The sequence below is a fragment of the Panthera tigris genome, chromosome D2 (genome assembly GCF_018350195.1).
Source record: "Panthera tigris isolate Pti1 chromosome D2, P.tigris_Pti1_mat1.1, whole genome shotgun sequence".
NCBI lineage: Eukaryota > Metazoa > Chordata > Mammalia > Carnivora > Felidae > Panthera > Panthera tigris.
In genome coordinates this window covers 40972748-40994459 of record NC_056670.1, presented here as the reverse complement: position 1 = coordinate 40994459, position 21712 = coordinate 40972748, and the positions used below count along the sequence as shown (strand labels likewise).

General features: G+C 38.1%; 1 protein-coding gene and 1 pseudogene across 4 annotated transcripts in view; both read right to left on the bottom strand.

The window, feature by feature from the left end:
• The window catches only part of LOC107180910, a 45958-nt pseudogene extending 43505 nt beyond the window's left edge, over nt 1–2453 (bottom strand).
• The window catches only part of NRG3 (neuregulin 3), a 1045385-nt gene that overhangs the window by 229275 nt on the left and 794398 nt on the right, over nt 1–21712 (bottom strand). For all 4 annotated transcript variants that reach the window (XM_042960817.1, XM_042960818.1, XM_042960819.1 and 1 more), the window contains exon 3: nt 6287–6360. In XM_042960817.1, coding sequence (XP_042816751.1) covers nt 6287–6360 — 74 coding nt within the window. The remainder of the gene's footprint in view (nt 1–6286; nt 6361–21712) is intronic.

The following is a 21712-nucleotide window of genomic DNA, read 5'->3' as shown; positions in this document are numbered from 1 at the left end:
GGTTTAAGTAAATTAAAAAAAACAATCATAATTATAATAATAGAGAACATTTATTGGGCTCCTACAATGTGCCAAGCACAAAGTTCTCTGAATGAATTGTTTTATTTAATTCTAACAATAACTATATAGGTTAGAGACTATTCATATTTTATAAAGAAGAAAACCAGAACCCATCAAGTTTAGGTAAGATTATCTCAAATGCTTAATACATTTGAATGAATGAGGAAATGAAAAATTTTTTCTCTCTCTTGGGGACATTACATCCTTTGGCACCTACAATTCAATTTAAATAGAGGCAATTTACTAGACTATGAGTTTATTGATAGTAGGGCCCTTAATTATTATTGTATGAAGCCATAGCATGGTGTACTTTATATGTGTCTAATTATGGAATAAATAAAAGAATGAACAAAAAGATATATTAATTCAGCTATGCATCTGACTCCACCTCTGAATGGCTTGCAGAGACAGCCACCTCTGTACTAAGGTTTGCTTTCTTCTTTTAACCAGGATCCTTCTACAGATAAAGAAACAGGCTCAATCACACTATGATTTTCCCAAGGCCACACTGCTAAGAGCAAGTGGTCACAGGATTAGAACCAAAACCCTTTAACTCTTAATTCAGAGCACCTTCCCTTACACTTCTCCACCTAATTGTAGACACATAAAACACTTTCCTATAAGGTAGAAAACATTTAGAAATTGTAGAAACAATTTCATGCAATCATGAAATTGAGAAAAGCAAGAATGCAGAGCATGAGTTTCTTTGGGAAAGTTCCAACTGATATTCTTCAAGGAAACCTCCTGAGTCTGCTTAGTCAACACCTGCCTGGGCTCTGGGGCTCCACAATGATTCTTTGAGGAAGCTCTCAAGTTTCCTTGTCCTTCACTGAGCTCCACACTGCAAACAGCATCACTCTGCCCTGAGCTGAATGGTTTGAGCACTGGGTGAGTGATGACCGAATGGGATTCCCAGCACATGAAGAAAGAGACCTACTGTGTTCAGGCCTGATAAATTTGTTGCCCCTGCAAACCATTAGGAATTGGGCTGTGTTGACTGACTCACTGCCAGTACTCCCTCTGGAGCTAGAACCACAAGCTAGGGCAAATTTATTTTTTGGATTCCCAAAGTGATTATTCCTGGGAAGTCGGGGTCACATTAACACAGGTTGGAGGGATGGGAAGTTTAAACCCACACCTTTTTTTTTCTGCTAGCCTTCCTCTGAACCATGGCTTCTGGCACCTTACAGGCCACTTTAAGGGCAGAGCCTAGTTTCTAAGATATGAAGAAATGAAAGTGTGACTGTAAATCAGTACTAATAACCAGATTAGGCCTAAAGTGTAATTGTTTATGCTAAGCCCCACATCAGCAAACCAAAACTTAACTTTAAGTTTCTATGCTATGCTCTCCCACACAAGGAAGGCCAAGGTCAACCAATCCATGCTTGCTTGCTCAACACAAGTTACCTGACCTGGCTCTAAGACTTCTTTGTTCCATATAAAGAAGGTAACCCTGCTCTAACCAATCAGCAAACACCCAGTGCAAATTCCTTATTCCTACTCACTTTGGTTTATAAAAATCTCTCACCTTCTACAGCTCTTTAGAGGTCTTCTCTATCTGCTAGATTGGATGCTGCCCCATTCATGAATTGCTGAATATCTATTAGATGTGTAAATTGTAGAGATTTTTCTTTTAACAGTTTATATGGACTGGATCCTAAGCTCTCCTCCATCTTCCCTTTGTGGAGACTAGATGACTCTGAGAGTTGAAACTACAAAAGTCCCATGCCAAAGTTTGGGCCTGATGATTTGTCACCTGTAGCCAGCCATGGGGACCCTGGGTGGTAGATGCTGATGTAGAGGGGAAGTCACAGTTAGGTTTGGTAATAGCTACTTCCAGCCGCATGGGAGGAGGACCCTCACTGTGGATGGGTGTCTTCTCCACCTCATACCATTCTTTGATTCCATTCTGAATCCATTCTCTGGAGCTGCTCTCAGGCTTCCAATGGCCAGTGATGATATGAGGATCTTCATTATAACTCAGGTCAGCAAGTGCTCCTAAGAGAGGAGACCCAATCTGTCTGAATCTTTGACCAGCTCATGATTCTTCAGGTCCATCTGGCTCTGCCTCAAGGCTGAATATGGTATCTTACCTGGGTGGGTACAGGTCATTAGGAAGAGAAAACCGGAAAGGAGTGTATAGGTTGATCCCGTGTTTGAGGGAAAGGAGACTGGTTCTGAATGAATTAAATCAGAAATTGTCTAGAAGACTGTGGGGCTTCCTGGAAGTTGACTGTTGCTATCCATGGGCAGGGCTGGCTGGCATCAGTGGGAGGCAGGGTATAGATATATGCTAGTCAGGTATGCTACATCAGCTGGTGCTAACTCCTTCATAGACGGTCATCTCCTCTTGACCATACTCTGTTCCTCTTACCATTTACTACTGAACCCATGCTTACTACTCATCTTTGTGATCAGAATGTGGCTTCTGTGCACTGAATCTGTATGAGGGTTTGATTTACCTGATAGTTATATGCATAAGATATTTTTTCAAAAACTGACATGAAGGCACTCTATAAGTTTGATTCATGTGTGTATACAACACTTCTTGAGTGGAGTTAACCACAGGCTCTTTGGGGGGTAAAAAATGAGGTTTTGGAATAGCAGGTCTGAGGATCCAGCCTGGGATCATGGTACAGACACTGGTCATAGTAGCCATTGAGACTTCTCATAGTGACATCCTGGCATTATTTCCCCAAATACACCTATATTGAGGTTTTATTTATTTATTTTTTAAATTAATTGGAAAGATGAACATTTCCAATAAAGTCTGCATTGGCTGGGGAAGAATAAAATGTCAGAGGCTTCTAACCCTCTGTTAACTGGGATTTCGCTACAATTGAGCATGCCTCCAGAGAATGGGGAGGGGGGGATGAAGGACGAAGGGAGAGAAGAAAGGGGAGAAAGGAGGAAAAAAGAGGGAGGGAGTTGGAGGGAAGCCTTTTTCCTGAGAGCAGAGTCACTCTAGGATATCATGTGCAGCAAATTAAACGATCCTTCAGCAAGAATTTTGACAAGAAAATTTCATTAGGGATTTAAATCTCTATGGAAGCTCAAGTTGCTGCATTAAGATATGAAAATTGTGCAAATATTGTTCCTTAGAATAATGTTGGCTGCAGGTCATTGGGTTTCAGTCAATGAAATTTAGAGTGATAAATGTCATAGTGGAAATAACTGGAGGAAGGAGGAGGAGGAAGGGAAGAGCCCTGCAGTCGCGTGCGCAGGCCCCGGAATCATTTGGATCAGAAGGTAGACTCCAGCATTAACTAGCTGCATGACCTTGAGCAAGTTTATTAAACATCTCTGAGGCCCAATTTCCTCATCTATAAAATGTGAGCAGTTGCCAGGTAAGGCTCTTTGGCACAGTGACTGGCACATGTGTGCTCTAAACACATATTAGTATGATTATAATGATGAATCAAGGAAGTGGGATAATGTTTATCTGGCACTGACTTCTTGTCAACCTTAGTGATAGGTGCCTGTAGGAATTACTATTGCCATTACTGGGGTGATAAGCCTGAGGCTCAGGGGCCAAGCGAATCTGTCAAGATCACAAAGGAGTAAGTGTTTCCACCAGAATCATGCCCATGCTTATGTATGCATGTGTTTTTCTCCCTTTGGCATATGTTCAGAAAATATCTGTGGAATGAATCAATGACTGTATACATAAATGGAGGCATGCATGGATACATGGTGTTATAATGTTTTTCCCATTTAAACTGTATATCAGGGACTCATCCATTGGGTTTCTCAGCGCTTTATTTTTTAGCTTTTATTTCAAGACTTTCTGGAGTTTTGATTCACATAATGATATGCCATATTATAGGAAACAGGAGAAAAAGGAAAAAAAAATCATATACTTCCACAATCCAAATACTAAAATTCCCTTTCAGCATTTCAGTATGTTTTTTTTTTTTTCTACCATTGGACCAAGGGATATTCCTACTGTAATTTCATGTAAAAATTATTTTCTATCTTGTTGTTTCACCTAATAGGAATATTTCTTACAGGTATCCTTTTAATGACAATTTATTTATTTTAATTTTTTAAGTTTTATTTACCTTTTTTGAGAGGGAGAGAGAGAGAGAGGAAGTGCACGCATGAGCAGCAGAGGGGCAGAGAGATAGGGAGAGAGAGAATCCTAAGCAGGCTCTGCACTGTCAGGCACTAAGGCTCGAACTTAGGAACCATAAGATCTTGACTGGAGCTGAAATCAGGAGTTGGCTATTTAACCGATTGAGCCACCCAGACGCCCCCTAATGGTTATTTAATAGAGCATTGTGGATATGCCATATGGTATTTTACTTAAACATAAGTTTTGCTGTTGGTTTTCAGAATGTGTCCATTTTTCACTATTAGAAATACTGCCACACTAAATATTTTATGCATATTAAGACTAGGTTTTCAGACTTAGTGACTTTGATTATGAGATCAGTTTTCTTTGAGGAGCACAGTCCTTATGGTGGGCCTCATCCTCAGTTTTGCAGAGATGGACTATGATACCTAAGTGGATGGCAAGGGTCTGATTAGACTATCTAAAGAGAGTTTATTTTGCCTATTTTGTACCATATGCAAGTCCTACCACCATACCCTGCCCTCTATTCTATAGATAGATATTCCATGGCTATATAAGAAAAGTAAAAAAAAGAAAAAAAAAAAGGAAAGAAGGAAGGAAGGAAGGAAGGAAGGAAGGAAGGAAGGAACAGAGGGAGGAAAGGGGGGTAGGAAGGGAAGGAAAAGGGAGAAGCCTCAAAGGAAGAAAGAAAATAATGAAGAAATAGAATAAAGGAAAGGGGAGAACAGAAGGGAAGTAAAGAGAAGAGAAAGAAGGAAGAGGGGAAACCAGGTACATCAGACAAAATAAAAAAAGATGAAAGAAAGAAATCAGCAAGCCCATTCTTCCATGGGCTTTCTAATATTCCAAATCCATGTTTCCAACCACATCCATACATTTGAGACATCACCTTAACAAGCGGCAAAATCACAAGATGAAATAAATATAATATACTCTAGTAACTGTCTCCTTTCACGGTAATTCCTAGACACCAGAGCCTCACATCTCAGAGAACAGAGATAATCCATGGCTTGCTTGCTTGCTAAATTTTAGGAAACCTTCACTTTTCTTATGGAGAGCTAAATTTGGAAAGAAGCGAGGAGTTAAGATTGCATGGTAGCTTGTCTTGCCAAGATAAAACACAATTAAATTAAGTTAAACAAAACTTTTCCTTGCTAAAAAACTTTGCATTTACCTAAGGAAATGTAGGTGGAAATTTGGGGCAGGGGGAATGAAAATATGCATTTCGAAAAGATGTTGAAAGATGGCTAGACGTGTTCACTATACAGCGGCGTGAACACGCACAGGAAGGCAACCTGTTGTCGATACACAATATTTTGTCGAAGTTTGTCTTAGGCATGTTTGTTCTTCAGAAAACCATAACATTGCATCTGTGATTTGGAAGTGCCTGTCATTATCCTCATGGAACTAAATTGCTGATTCAGTAAAAATCTCCTTTCCACGCTGGCAATTTAACTGTAGTAGGCACTGAAAGAGCAGAAGATTATTTCCGAATAAACCAAAACATTCACATTTGACTAGAATGTTACTTTTTACAGAAACTAATGACTAGCAAATTGTCTTCTTTCCTGAATGAAAAAAAAATGTCAACAGTACAATAATCCATAATATGCAAATAGTGTTGCTCAAAATGGGGTTTTCACAGTTGGGACACATCTTACATAATTTTATATGCATAGTTTCTTTAGTAAGTACAGTAAAGGTTAATAGGTTTAATGTTATCACAAATTCTCAAGCAAAGGGTAAGAACCAATATGATACTGTAGTTTCCATAACATTCTTTTAGGTGATAATGAGCTCAAAAAAAAAAAAAAGAGCTGTGTTATGTTTCTATTTCCTCGCTTTCGTAATGGGTGTTGGTGGGAGCCTGAAAGCTAAGGGAACAGGGGTTTGCTGGGGTTCCTAGTGTAGGTCAGTGGAGCAGCTGAATCTGGAAACCAGGTCCCGTGTTGGGAGAACACCAGACCTAGGCTTAGACCAAGTTAGTTCTGAACAAGCTTTGAATGTTAATGACTGTCACCAGCTTCCGCTCTGGGCAGCTTTCCAAGACACACGACTGAAATACAGCCTTCAGCTGAGTTAGCAACCGTTGCTCAGAGTAAGGGTTGCCTACATATTGCGTTAGAGAGAGAAGAAAAATGCTTGACCTACTTGGATCCGATAAGATGGAATCAGTTTTCGGCAGAAATTGATCACAACGGACTCCCTGGTAGCCTTCTTTGCACCTGAGAAAAGGGGATAAATGACAAACATACGCACGTTGTTGTGGAAGATTTCAACAAGCAAAATAGCCGTCAATTACACAAATGTGAGAACAGTACATTCATGCTTTTGGATTGTTTGATTCAGTCTTCTAACACTGACACATGGATTTTAGAGTCTATTTACCTGCAAAAACCCCAGCACTGCTTTGCTTTTATAGTTTCGGATAGAATACCTCAGGAGCAAATTGAATAGCATTTTAAGATGGCCTTCAGAGCAAATTCACATTATTATATGAATAATAGTTATCTTCATATTATAATTCTGAATGCAGACATATGCAGGTATTTTCTTTATGCAATACACTAGTCTCTAAAAGGCTGCAAATGCTCTTTTGGAAGCATCATATTTTAAGGGTCATTTTGCTAATAAAAAATCATTTTCTAATATAAATGATCAAATCTTATCAGTAGATTTTAGCTATTTGGCTAAAAATCAGTAGATTTTTGTTCATTTATCTTCCTTGTGTTTTATTAGTTTGTTAATTGGCTAATTTTACTTTTTTTTTAACAGCTATACTTTTTTTTTTAATATAGCTATTCTTCAAGTTAGCATCATTAACCACTTAGCCAGAAATAACAGCATTTATTTTAGATCTGGTAAGATCTGAAAGGCATCTACCTCAATGTGCATTTCCTCTAAACTTGTATTTTTCCCTCCTCATTTTTCTCTTTTATATTCACAAACATGTGCAAGGTGCCTGCCCTGTGCCAGGCATTGTACAAGGCAACTTCCCTGAGGCAGGTGCAATTTGGGGGCGAGGGATTTGTCTGAGAGCACCCGCAATGAGGTATGTCACCTCATCCCTGACAGTCCCCTGTGGAGTCTTCACACAGCTCGCTCAGTTGGGGTTGCTTGGCCACCTCAGACAGCAGTGGCTCATCAGCTGGCAGTTCAAGGAAGAAATGCGGCCGATACCCCAAACACCTGCCTCTGTAATCGGGGAGGTGGCATTTCAAGGTCTGCTTGAAGCTTAATCTGTCATGCTTGAGTTAAGCAGGGAAGAATCCATTGTTGCTTGTGGGATGAATCTGTCCTACTTACAGAGGAGGAAATTGTGCTGCTGGCATAAAAATCTGATTTCTAAAACAATCCTCGGGTTGTTAGAAATCTATGAAATCGACAAAAGAATTCAAAGAGACCATTCAGTCAGAGACTGGAGCAGTGAATTTTTTCTTTAGAATATGCTTTGTTTTCTGGGTGTAATAAACTATTAGATAAGGTCTATTGCAGCCGCAGCAGCAACTGAAAGGCACCAAGGTAATTTTACTACCTTTCATTGTGAGCCAAATTGGAAGTCAGGTAATCAGGCAGGCTCTCTTCAGCACCTTTTTAAGCCTGGCACTCTGGAGTGTATTTGGCAATTTTCCTCCTAGACTAAGAACAAAGATTCCTGATATAGGGATACCCCAGATACCCAATGGGCTATTGAAAGAATTTGCTTAAGCAGCCACATATTTTCATAACTTTTTAAAATTCATTTATTGCACTTGAAATAGGGCAGACAAATCACTCATTCTGTAATGGTAAAAAGTCAGAAAATACTTAGGACCGAAGCACATTTGTGATGAAAAAGTAAATTCCTGTTCTCTGAAAGCCGCCCTAATGTTGTTAGTGTGTCTTTATTCAGAATTATTGGAACCATAGTGCTTTAATTTTCATTTCCTCATAAACAATGAGTTACAGGCTAGGTGTGTGCCACAGTGCGTATTCACTTTTTTAGAGGTTTTATTTCCAACATGTGTGGGAGATTTTGAGCACACTTGACTTTTTTTACTCTTTGCATCTTCATTTAATATGAAATGGTATCCTAGGGAGATGGTTGCTTTTAAGGGAAAGTGCTGTTTTGTTTTGTTTTGTTTTGTTTTGTTTTGCTTTTTAACGGGTTTATTCCTTACAATGCATTATTCCATTTGTGTGCAGAAAGGAAACTATGGAAAGACGTTTGACATTTCTGTAGGCTTAAACTGATTTTCCATGAGTGTGAGCCCATTCTGAAGTGCTCAGGTTTCATGGGGTACCAGGAAAATAGCACTGCAAGGTCCTTCATGCTGCCTTCATACCTGCGTGCTGTAGATAGCCAAAGTGTGATGAGGCTGGAGCAGCCCAAGCCAGGCTATGAAACCCACCAGAGGCTGTAAGACTGCATACACATCCGGTCCTGCTCCTTTGTTAAGGAGGCAGTGTCTCTGCTAATTGGTGCTGGGTTTTAAGAATGACAAATCAAAACTTCCATTTAAATATCACACATAGGTCACCTTGATAAGTTCAGACCCATCCAAGTGTAAAGACTAAATGGGCCAGCAGGTAATGCCAATGAAGTGGACTGAATTTAGGACAATATTAAAGATACAAAACAAAGAAAAAAAAAAAGTCAAGATGCACATCTATTACATAGATTGAGTTTGGCGGGATTTCTGACAGTGAAACAAGCAGTTCTTTGAAGAAATATCACTGTGTGTTTATTTTGGCTTTGGTTAGTTTGGGGAGGATTATGAAAGTGTTATTGTTCATTTTTTAAGATGTTTGCTTTTGAAAGGATATAGGTATAAGCAAAACAGAAATTCATATAATAAACAGGTGTTTGTTCATCTAGAGATAGCATGACAGAATTTATAAAATTTTAAAAGTGCATGTGTAATCTTGAATGGTAAATGTGTTTAGAAAAGCCCAAAAATTTTCTTAATGAGGTTAATATTCTATTTTTTTTTCCTACTCTGCATTGCTTTCAAAGCTCCATTCAATTCATCCAGTCCCTTTTCTATGAATTTCTTTATCCCTCAGAAACATTGTATCACAGTGACCATAATACAAATCCCAATATTCCCTGGTGGTTTTACAGGTAAGTTTTGATTCTACAACTGAATGGCATACGAGCAGGGGATAGGCTCAGGACAGGAAATACAGCCAAGGTCAACAAATAGTTGAGTAAACAGAAGAATTATCAACAGTGAAACAACCACAAGACATGCTCAGTCTGCAAGAGCTAAGAAATTTGACCTTGAAAAAAAATTAGTCATAAATTCTGGGTTTATCTACTCTGTGGTGAAGGAGCTGATGCTTCTGAAACCAGTTAAGTTCTTGATCATGCTGTCTGCTTTATTTCCAAATTTAAAAGGAAGTAGGGAAGAGCAGAGTTGAGGAGACAATGTCCAAAGTAAGGGAGGGCAGGGAAGAGAATGAAGGGAGACTGTGTTTAGGGGTAACTGTGGATAAAAGAGCAATGAAGGGGGGGAAGAGCTTGGAGAATGAGTCTAGTATCTCTGCTCGTGAGCCTCAGAGACAAATCACAAATCAGGGTCTTGCCTGTCTACAGGGAAAGGGCCTACTGTATAGTTTCAAATGCAGGCATCTCTTTTCTCCATTTAACATTCTTCCAACTTGGTCCTTGCCCCCCATCCCACTTGTTCAGCTGTACTGAAAATAACAAGCTATCCCTTCTATTCATGTTTCCTCTTCTATATTATCCCGGAGAAAGAGCCCAGTTTTAGTGAAAAGTTTCAGAAAGCTATCTTTGGGCAAAAGAGAAGAGAATAATGCCAGCAAAGATGAGAGAATACAACATGCATGACTGTCAGCTGGATTTCAATACTTGCTTTGTCTGGTGCAGTAAAGAAGAAGTGATCAACACATCACACGGCCTAGATGTGAAGGACTCAAAAAAAGAGACTTTTTAAATGGTCAGATCACTTGCTGATGTTCCCACAGAAATCGGTATCCTTTGGCCAGCTAAAAGTGATTACCATAGCCATCAGCCCACACTGCTAACTTCAGACCATTCCCATCTCCTCTCTTACAATACTTCATGCCAGTTTATTTCTTTGAACCCATTTCTTGAATAACACCTATATTAGAGCTAATCGTAGTAGTGACTCTGAGTGAAAATTAAAGAACTCTCACTTGTGACTGATGGCCTCCCTACATTTCCAGATGATGATTCCATTTTCCTTCTTCCGTTTGTTAGAACAACAAAACAAAATAAAACAAAGCAAATAACCTGAAAACTGTCTCTTGAGGGAACTGTACTAGCTCTTAGTCCTTATCTATTGGTTTCCTGGTTATTTACTCATTAATAGAAAGTGTCATCATTGTTTCACTCCCTTCTTCTCTATTCTTACTCTGTCTTGATTGTCAGGGTGTTGGTTATGCACATGGATGGTCCAGCCAATACACAGTCTTTTAGAACATGTCTTCCTCTTATTTATCTTAATGATTCACAGTGTTGAGTTTATAGTCTTGCTTCTCTGCTTAGTATTTGCAGAGATGTTCTTTATGCAAATCATTTAATAGCCTAGCTGTTTCCTAGTTTCAACCTAAATAAAATGGAAGTGATACCAGGAAAGAGAAAAATGAGCAAGCACACATAGTTGATACTCTACACATGTATTTTGGCCATTTTTATGACTAGCGACCTTATACCTAGCATATCTGCAAAGACACATTTGACATAATCTACAGAGAGAAATGTATAAAGTACAGAAACAAGTTCAAATGTTTGCTTCAATCCCTGTATAGTGCCTGGTCTCTGCATACATTTTAGAGAGAGTTTACATGCTTTCTTATTGGAAACTTGATTTTAGGCATAGAATTTAAACCAGTAGAAATCAATTAACTTCATAGGAGAAAGGGTGGCAAACTGTGTGGGTTGTTTCCTGCCTGTATCAACTTATATTCATAAAAAAAACTGACAATTACTCTTTGATGTTACAGGAAAGTAGCCACTTTGTCAGTGATATACAAGTCTGCCAACTTTAAGGAGCCTATTAAACACTGATTTGAAAAAAGAACAAACCCTCTAGGTATTCTTCTCTATCTCCTGCCAATTCTCTTCAGCCTCAATGTCAGACTTTGGTTGGGGAAAACGGAAAGATCATCAGGCATTTAAACTTTACGTTTTAGAGGCAGGGTGGTTTGGAGCATTGCCTGGTTTTAAATCCAGGATCAGCTATTTACTAGCTATTTAGGCTTCTGTTCCTCTTTTCCTTCATCTATAAAATGGAAACAATAACAGTAGCTTTATCCTAGAATTATCATTAAGAATAAATTATATAATACCTGTGGTTCATGGTAAGTACTCAATAAATGTTAGCTTTTTTAATATTCTTTGAATGTGAAATTGTCATCCAAGCTTTTCAAGTGAGGAAACAGATTCCAATGGTTAAGTATCTTATCCCAAAATCTAATGTCCAGGAAGTATTTGAACTAGAGGCAAACTCAACTGGGGATGGTTTTAAAGCCCTCACTTGATCTATGGCACTTTCTGACATTCTTCATGGAAAATCGGTAGATACATAAATCGTTTTATACCCAGCTACCTTTCCCAAGATTAGCATTTGAAAACATGGCCCAGATGTCAGGAACTAAAGCCATGATAAATAAGACCTAGATCTGTAAGTTATTATCCAATCCTAAAAATGTTTTTAAGCAAACCATGTCACAGAAACTAGTCACTCGATTTAAAGACAAACTTCGTGAGCTTCATGTTAATTTAAAAGTAAATCACCAACTATAGGTGGGGGGACTCTTTAGAAGCACTACTATTAAAAAAATGATATCTACATCTCTTGATTTCAGACTAATTCTTGATTTCAGTTTTCAGTTAAAAATCAAAACCAAAACAAAACCACAGAGAATGGAGTTTCAGTAGGGCAAGTGAATAGCCCAGCATTGAAGAGATGGGGAGTACAGGAGCCAGAATTCTTCACCAGGTCTCCATCTGCATGCAAATGGGTGTTGGATGGACCAGACACTTTTCTAGATAAGGATCTGCAGCGTAGAGTTATTGGCTCAAAAGTTATTAGTGGTGTTAGAGCACATTGCTTTCCTTGCCACTCGTTGCTGAAACTGAGATCTAGGTCTGGGTATGGAGAATACTGTGAAACTGATTAATGTGTAAACTTCCTGTAGTTGAACGTAAAATTTAATTAAGTGGTCTTATTTAAAAGAAGTACTAATTAAGACAGCAATATCTTTAACTTAACCAATTGGAATTAAAATTACCTACAGATTGGCTGTAGGTGTAACGTTTTCAAAATCATTTCAACTGTTACTGGAAGAATTTAGATTTGCATTCTTTTAAACTGCAAACTGCCTTTGAACTCATGAAGATTCTCCATTATGTTATCAATAGCTTTCAAAACTATCACAAATTCTATGGTTGAGGCAACTGCTGCTTATAATGTCACTCATCTTACAACTATGATGTTTCTCGCTAACAAAGTTGTAACTGCAATCTTAAGGAAGTGTAGAGATTTATTTTTTAAAATGTCCCTTTAGCAAAGTTTGAATTCAAAAGTAAATGAAGGCCTATTATTTCATCATAAGACTGCTATGATTTTAGAAGTGAATCTGAAAACATCTGCTGAAATCCAGGGGCCATGCTGCATTCTGTTACTATTTGAGGCTGAAGTCAGAAATGAAAAGAATGATTGTAAGTCTAAGAAGTTAATACATACATACATACATATATATGTATGTATATATACACATACATATATATATACATATACATACATGTATCCAGCAGCCACCCACATACTCCATGGGCCAAATCACTATCAGAGAGACAGGAACTCATTGACATTAAGTCGTTTTACTCCGATATATGGCAATTCACTTTTGGACAGTCAGTGGCTGAGGAGTTCATTCTGAATGAATGTTTTGGCCTTTATAGAGATTTCTGCCCCCATTTGGTCAAGAGCTTCAGGCTTACAACCTCATTAACAAAACTAACACACATGACATGGCATAAAGGTACTACATAGGTTAGGGTGCACAGCAGTTTATTCAAGGCAGCTATGTGAGGTGAAAACATTATTCTCCCTAATTTAGCTTTGCTTTTAGCACAACTAAAATAAGCCGTAATCTCTTTTTAAGCCAAAAAGGTAAATAAAGTAGTAATATATTGGCCCTCTTGCAGGAAGACTTCATTATTTCACTGTCACATTAGAGGCAATGAAATACTCACTGCCCTTCTCAAGAACAAAAGGATTAGGGGGTAATCATGATGGGAGGAAGGTGGAAAGAGTTTTGCTTCATCAATTCAAATTTATTGAGAAAATGCTATATTACTAATTTCCTAGTAAACACAAAATCTATTTTGACAAATGTAAGATTCTAGTTTTCAAGGGAGGTAGTCTCTTATGGTAGAAGAGGCATGTCCTCTGATGTACGATGATCCCCAATTCTGCCACACAGAAGTGTGACAGAGGTCTGTGATTGACCTCTCTGAGGTCTCAGGTGCTCATCTCTGTCTTAATTTAGTGTTGGTCTGGGCACATGTGCACATAGGCACAGACACACAGGCACAGTCACATGTCACCCTTATTCCTTAAAAAACATGCCTAATGATCAGAAAATTTAGGCAGATAATTTAAGTCTTAACATTATAATTAGCTGAGAGTCAGGCTCTCTCCCCTACTTCTCTAGTTAATTGAAAATTCCCATGACTGCCTTTGCTATTTCCCAGCCAAGAGCGAACTGGGATTTACTGTCACATATACTCCCCATGATTCTTCTTTATTATTTTCACTTAGTATCTTAAGATTGAGAAGTTAGCCAATCACAGACTTTCTCTGATGTTGAAGGTCCAACATCAGCAGATTCCTTCACTTGTCTCTACTTGCTTGGAATTAGAAGACTAATTAATTCACATGTCCACACTAGTCAATGGAAGAAAGGTAATGATCATCTTTGTCCTTTCGTAGTTCAGCAAGAAATATACAACTTAGCCAGAGAGTAAAACATTCCAATGTTACTACATCAGCCAGCTTGGGCAACCATCATAAAGCATCACAGACTGGGGTGGCTTAAACAATAGAAATTATTTTCTCACAGTTCTGGAGTGCAGAACTCCAAGATCAAGGTGCCAGCAAGGTTTGTGTCAGGTGAGGGTTCTCCCATTGGGTTGCAGCTGGCTGCCTTCTCACTGTGTCCTCACACGGTGGAGAGAAAGAGCTCAGTGCCTTTCTCTCTCTCCCTCTTTTTGAATTTTGGATAAACAACAATGTTTTATATAAGTGTGTCACATATGTAATATTTGGGACACACATATACTAAAAATGTATTCATTCTTTACCCAAACTTCAAATTGAACTGGGTGTCCTGTATTTTAGTCTCTAGATCTGGCAATTGTAACTCTGTGAGAGTAAAAGACTCTGAATCATAAGAGAAGTAAGAACCATCAGCAAGAACACCTAGATTAACATTAATGTATGATAATTTTGCTATAACTGTATCCTTGCGATGTGATAAATTTAGCAATCTCTTCTTTTAAGGATAAGGAGCCTGGGCACTTTACATTTACTTCTATCAACTATACAAGGGACACAATGAGCTCACAGTCTAGAAGGGGAAAATAGGAATTTCAATAGTTAGCTCTTAAATGGTCAAAGCACTGAGAGAATACGTCAAGAATGTGATGAAGAGCAAATGAAGTGACCTTGTTTGTAAATGTTAGATGCAGACTTGTGACTTGATGGTGTGAATCCCTAGCTACTACTTTGCATCAATTCTGAATAAACTGTACCGGTATGCTGGCCCGCAGCCCAAGTGAAGCGGAAGGAAGAGGGCCCATTCTCCTGCTTCATTCTACATCTCACCTTACTCAGTATAATTTTAAAGTTGAGGCACCCACATGCCACAGCCTTTGAAAAGCAGTGAACACACATGTGTAACATAGAGCAATTATAACCTAAAATCCAAAATGAAATAGAAGGCAGGACACTCCTGGAGGACTGTTCTCAGAAGGAAACAGTGAGAGAGTATGTTATCAACAAGAGATCAAAGAGGCCAGCCTTGTTCCCTGCCAATGTAGTGTGGGTGATTCCCCGCAGCAAAGCGGTACACAGCTTGATAAGGAAGAGTGAAAAGAAAATAAATGTGGGAGATAAATCTTATTTAAAAGCCATCTTTATGATTGGCATTATAAAGGAGAGAGGGAGCTCATTAGCAAACGAACTGATAAAACCACTCACAGCATGCTTCAAAAAGAAGTGGTAATAATTATTGTCTCTCTAAGAAAGGGGGCAAAATATCCACACAGTGTCATTCACAAATCCCTTTTACAGACATCACAGAGCAAGCTGCAAAAAAGTCCCACAGCTTTCTGATTTAATTAAGTGGAGAAAGCAAGGAAAGACTTTTTACAGTTCACACGCCTGGATCATGGAAGGTTCTACATGAAACATGATTTTTTTTAAAAGCCATTTTAGAGACCCCTAGAGTTTGCTGAACCCTCATTCAATGGCATAATTTTCCCTGCTTCTCCCGGGATATTGTACAATCGACTAACAGGGTGCAGCATTTCTGCCGGCAAAAGAAAGTGGGCAGCTTTGATCAGAATTCACAATAATATATCTCCCTTGTGTGATAAATGATTTACTGCTGAGGATAAATGGATATAATCTTTCATTATGTATGACATTCATCAGCAACAAGGAAGCTTTGGACTGAATGGAAAGTGATTTCATATTAAAAGCCTCATGCAACTCAGACTGGGATGAAAGTGAGGTCTTGCCTTGAAAAAAAAATGGCACAGGGTTGTAGGTTTAAATGGATACTCAGTCAAATATAATTGTTACTCTAAGTTTGAAAACCTGTTAGGAGGAAACCGGGGAATTATGTGACTCGGTGAACCTCAATTTTGCACAAAAAGCCCCATTTCTTAACCACACTATTCTATTTACTTAAATGTGTCATTAAGACCAACTTTGAGAACTGAGAATAGTGAGAGAACCAGGTAGGGAGGAGAGAGAGAGGAGGTGTGGTGTGGTTTAAAAGACTTAAATTTCCGTTATCATAGTCAAAGCACCATTTCCAAAGCAGATAAATCAAGATAGAGAGGCTTAGTATATTATTTAGAGATCTGAAGTTAACAACTAGGAAAATGCCACATGAAAATGGCTTAATAAGCTTGCCTATGTGTTTGGGGAGGGAAATGCAAGTTCAGGAGTAGGGAAATTGGTGTGCAAGGATAAGAGCAAGGCTAGTGGCTTTTCATTTTAAGCACATTGGTATATTTATTTTTTTAAAAATACACCCTTGGATGATGAAGTAATTTAAGTACAGCAAATCATTTAATTTTAAAAGTGATTCCAGTTCTTTGCATCACTGACTCTTTATGACCCAGTTATAACATCTTTATTTGATTTTCAGTAATAAGAATTTCCCAATACCACAGTATTATTTTAGAAGCAAAAAGATGTAACATGAAAGACAATGGGAAGAGATGGTAAGATAAGCACAGACTGAGAGAAAATATTTGTAAAAGACACATCTGATAAAGGACTGTTACCCAAACTATACAAAGAACTCTTAGTATCTAACAATAAGAAAGCAAACAACTTAATTAAAAAATGAGCCAAGGACCTTAACAGACACCTTGCCAAAGAAGATATACCTATTGCAAACAAGCATATGTAAAGATGCTCCACATTATATGTCATCAGGGAAATGCAAATTAAAACGAGATACCACTACATACTTATTAGAATGGCCAAATGTAGAACCCTAAAAATGCCAAATGCTGGCAAAGTAGTGGAGCAATCAGGACCCCCTTTCATTGCTACTGAGAATACAAAATGGTACCCACCACTTCTGAAGACAGTTTAGTAGTTTCTTACAAAACTGAACATATTCTTACCATACAACCCAGCAATCATGCTTTTTAGTATTTACCAAAAGGTGTTGAAAACTCATGTCCACACAACAACTTACACACAGATGTTTATAGCAGCTTTATCCATAACTGACACAGCCTGGAAATACCAAGATGTTCTTCAGAAGGTAAGTTGGTGAATAAACCATGGTACCCCCAGGCAATGGAATAATATTCAGGGCTAAACAGAAATGAGCTATTAAGCCATGAAAAGACATGAAAAAACTTAACGCCTATTATTAAGTGACACCATTCAATCTGATAATGCTACATACTGTACGATTCTAGCTACATGATACAATGAAAAAGGCAAAAACTATAGAGACTAAAAAGATCAGTGGTTGCCAGGGTTTGTGGGGTGAGAGATGAACAGGCAGAGCACAAAGGAGTTTTAGGGCAGTGAAAATACTCTTCCTGATACCATAATGATGGATTGATGGATGCATGTCATTATATATTTGTCCAAACTCATAGAATGTACAACACCAAGAGTGAACCCAATGTAGACTATGGACTCTCTGTGATTATGAGGTGTTGCTGTAGGTTCATCAATTGTAACACATGTACCACTCTGGTGGGATATGTTGTTGATAGGGCAGGCTAGGCATGTGTAGGGGCAAGAAGTATATGGGAAATAACTGTGCCTTCACCTTGGTGTTGCTATGAACCTAAAATTTCTCTTAAAAAGTAAAATATTAATAAATATATATATATACACATATATATTTGTTATATAAAATTTAATAAACCATTAGATATCTAACAAAATTAAATATTAAATTAATAAATAATAAATAGTCTGTTATACCCACCTCATTTTATAGAGGACCATATTACAAAACAAAGATGGGGACTTGCCTAAAACATCAAAGGCCATATGAGGTAGAACAGGAAGTACAGCCCATGGATTCTGTTTCTAAATCCAGTTTTCTTTCTGCTTTTTTTTTCTTTTTTTTCAATATGTGAAATTTGTTGTCAAATTGGTTTCCATACAACACCCAGTGCTCATCCCAAAAGGTGCCCTCCTCAATACCCATCACCCACCCTCCCCTCCCTCCCACCCCCCATCAACCCTCAGTTTGTTCTCAGTTTTTAAGAGTCTCTTATGCTTTGGCTCTCTCCCACTCTAACCTCTTTCTTTTTTCTTTCCCTTCCCCCATGGGGTTCTGTTAAGTTTCTCAGGATCCACATAAGAGTGAAACCATATGGTATCTGTCTTTCTCTGTATGGCTTATTTCACTTAGCATAACACTCTCCAGTTCCATCCACGTTGCTACAAAGGGCCATACTTCATTCTTTCTCATTGCCACGTAGTACTCCATTGTGTATATAAACCACAATTTCTTTATCCATTCATCAGTTGATGGACATTTAGGCTCTTTCCATAATTTGGCTATTGTTGAGAGTGCTGCTATAAACATTGGAGTACAAGTGCCCCTATGCATCAGTACTCCTGTATCCCTTGGGTAAATTCCTAGCAGTGCTATTGCTGGGTCATAGGGTAGATCTATTTTTAATTTTTTGAGGAACCTCCACACTGTTTTCCTTCTTTCTGCTTTTTAACCTTCCTCTTAAAAAGCAAAACTATTCCTAAATCCACATGCTATCCCTAACAACAAACTTTTCACAGTCTTTTCAGTGAAAGCTTATATTTTACTGAAGATCAGTCAACACAATTCAACTGGTCAGAGTTCTGGTAAGAAAACAAGGTCAAAGGAGGTGGCAATATCAATGTCACCAGCTTGGACAAGAATGGATAGTAAAATATATTCTAAAACTGAATGTCATATGGAAATCAGGATAATCTCATAAAAGCATGAGTAAGAATGGATAGGTAAGCTTAGAGAAGACATGTAAGGGAAAATATTCTTTCTTAGGGTGATATGGATAAGATTCTTGGTCTGTAATTAAAACAAAGAAAAATGTAACCTGGGACAAATAAGTTGACAAAAATTAAGTAGATATCCATAGGCAGTAAATTCAAAATAGAATTCAAAGGAATATTATTTAACTGGAGTGCTTGGCAAGCTAAAATGACAACTCAGGTAAGCAGTGACTTGAAATCAATAAAACATGATGACTATTTTTGAAAAGCGAAAGAAAGAAAGAAAGAGAGAAAGAAAGAAAGAAAGCAAAGAGAGGGATTCTGTTAATCCGGCTATGGGTGACATATTTGATATTCCTCTATGTGTTTTCCCTAGGAATAAGAAATCAATAAGAAAGTGCTATCAGAAAGTACTTCTACATCTTGTAGTATAAAAGATGAAGAGAGATCCAGTTTCCTGCAAGATCTCCTCTATTCAGGGCACAGTGCTGTGATATTTACAAAGGTTAGGCAAAGTAATCCTCATGAGCCTGATAAAGATGTGGTACCACTGTTTTAAAGGTAAGGAGATTGCAATTGAGAGAATTAATTTCTGTGTCCCAGGGCACATGGAAAGCATGTGTTGGAAATTGGATTTGACATCAGTGTAAACCAAAGCTAGAGACTGTGGTTATTTCTTTATTCCATTATTCCATGTTGTCTTGACCATTCAGATAATGTTATGTATACTTTTAAAGTGCTCCATTTCATTATTAACTATCTTCTGAGGAAGAGAGGACCTATCATTGTATACTTATTAGTCAGATAAAAATGAAACTAAGAGTCTAATGATTTGCCCACAGTTATATAATGGCATAATTTAATTAACCTGAAAAAGCCTAAAAGAAAATACAATGATATTTAATATGACTTTAGACTTAATAGTGTGCTATCATATTCCAACTTTTCAATTCATATGCTCACTCAAAATTGAGTATACTGAGAAAGAAAGAGGTGGCATATCTGGTAACAGAAACCTCTTTAAATATTCAAAATAAGGATATTTAATAGAAAATTGATTGAGCAAGTGAAGAATGGGTGAAAAGCTAAACAGAGGACAAAAAGGTAACACAGAAATAGGCAACAGCATGAAATCACTGTTACCCACAGGCTGATGGGACAAAGAGTTTGAGTCAAGGAAACCAAGATGAATCCCCGGGGTCTATCAGACAGGAGCTGGAACCCTAAATGAACTTAGCTGCTGTTGGAAACAAACAAAGACACAGAAAATAAAAAGCTGGTAGAGAGATAGGAAATAGAGTCCTGCCTTCAAATTTAGTGCCTTCTGTTGGCCAACTCCACTCAAGAGCCATTGGTCAAGAGAGCCTGGGAAATGTAACTTCCTGAGATGGGGAGAGAACAGGAGAAGGGCGAAGGTATGGATTCAGGAGCAAACAGGTGACTGATCAGCAGGGTTGGTCACGTATATCATATACTCGCTATAGCACATAATTAGGTGTATACATACACTCTATATAGCAGTATGTAGCTCTCTAGATAAATATACGGTGTAGATCTACGTACCTAGATCTACGTAACATAAGCACCCGTGCACCTTTTTTTTTTTTAACACCATCCGCCAAACTCCCTTTCCCCAATCTTTCTAGATAATAGAGATCTCACTGAACTTACAAAAGGTATCACAGCAGGCCCTGCATCAGTCCTCATTAGGAATCTTCACTCCTTTTTCTAACTGGCACCCACCTCCACCACACTCACACATGCTGAGCAGGCACCAACACACACATTCACACCCTGCTCACAGCTCCTTGGGGAAAGTAATTTATCCCTCTGGGCACTCATTTCCTCCTTTGCCCACAGGGCTAATCGCCCTGGCCTGGTGCACAAAGGAGAGCTGTGCCTATTAATTACTTAAAGCTCATAAACTCTTTTGAAGATGAAAAGCTCTGGTTTTCTTATTCTGTTCCTTGGCTTCAAATAAAAAAGCTACATTATATAAAGGTTTCTGGGGGATTTATTACCAGACCTCTATCTGAAAAAAAGTCACACCACAATTACAACTTTAATGACCTACTCGAAAACTTCCCAAGGCTACAACATAATTAGTCCATTTTATAATTAGTACTTAAAAAAAATCATTTGTCAGAAGTAAATAAGAAGTGACTGAGGGTCCTGGAAGTAATCTATATTATTTGATGTGGAAAAGGGGAGGGGGTCACATTTATCTAGCGTGCATAATTTTCTAGATTCTGTACTAGACACTTTACATAATTACTGTACCTATATATCCCACCCGGTGTTGTTAGGCCAGCACTGTTTTATTTGTACTTTTAAAGGTGAAAAAAAAAAAAAAGAAAAAGAAAAGAAAGGTTTGGAATGATTAAGTAACTTGATCATGTCACAAAACTAGGAAGGTGTGAAGTTGTGATTTGTATCCGGGGTTCTTTGCCTATAACTCTTCATTGCTGAATATTTGAAAGCTTTTAAATTACTTTTCCTTTGCCCACAGCTGTCAACTCATATACTAGAGCCTTTAGCATCAATAGTAACCTTAGCTATGAATGGGAGGTAGATATTGAACAGTGAAGGAGAAATAATCAGAATTAATAAGAAGATTGCCCTGTTCTTGGAATACAAAAACCACACCTAAAAGAAGTTTCTTTGTCACCTTTTAATAGGGACAATGAAAATGAATATTAGCAGAAATGAATTAGGTGTATACATACACCTAATGAACACCAAATGAAATGTTGGTGACCTATAGAACTGGGGATAATCTCCTTTGAGAGAGTGCTGTGGTTGTTATCCCTAAATGATAGCTAGCTGGAGACCC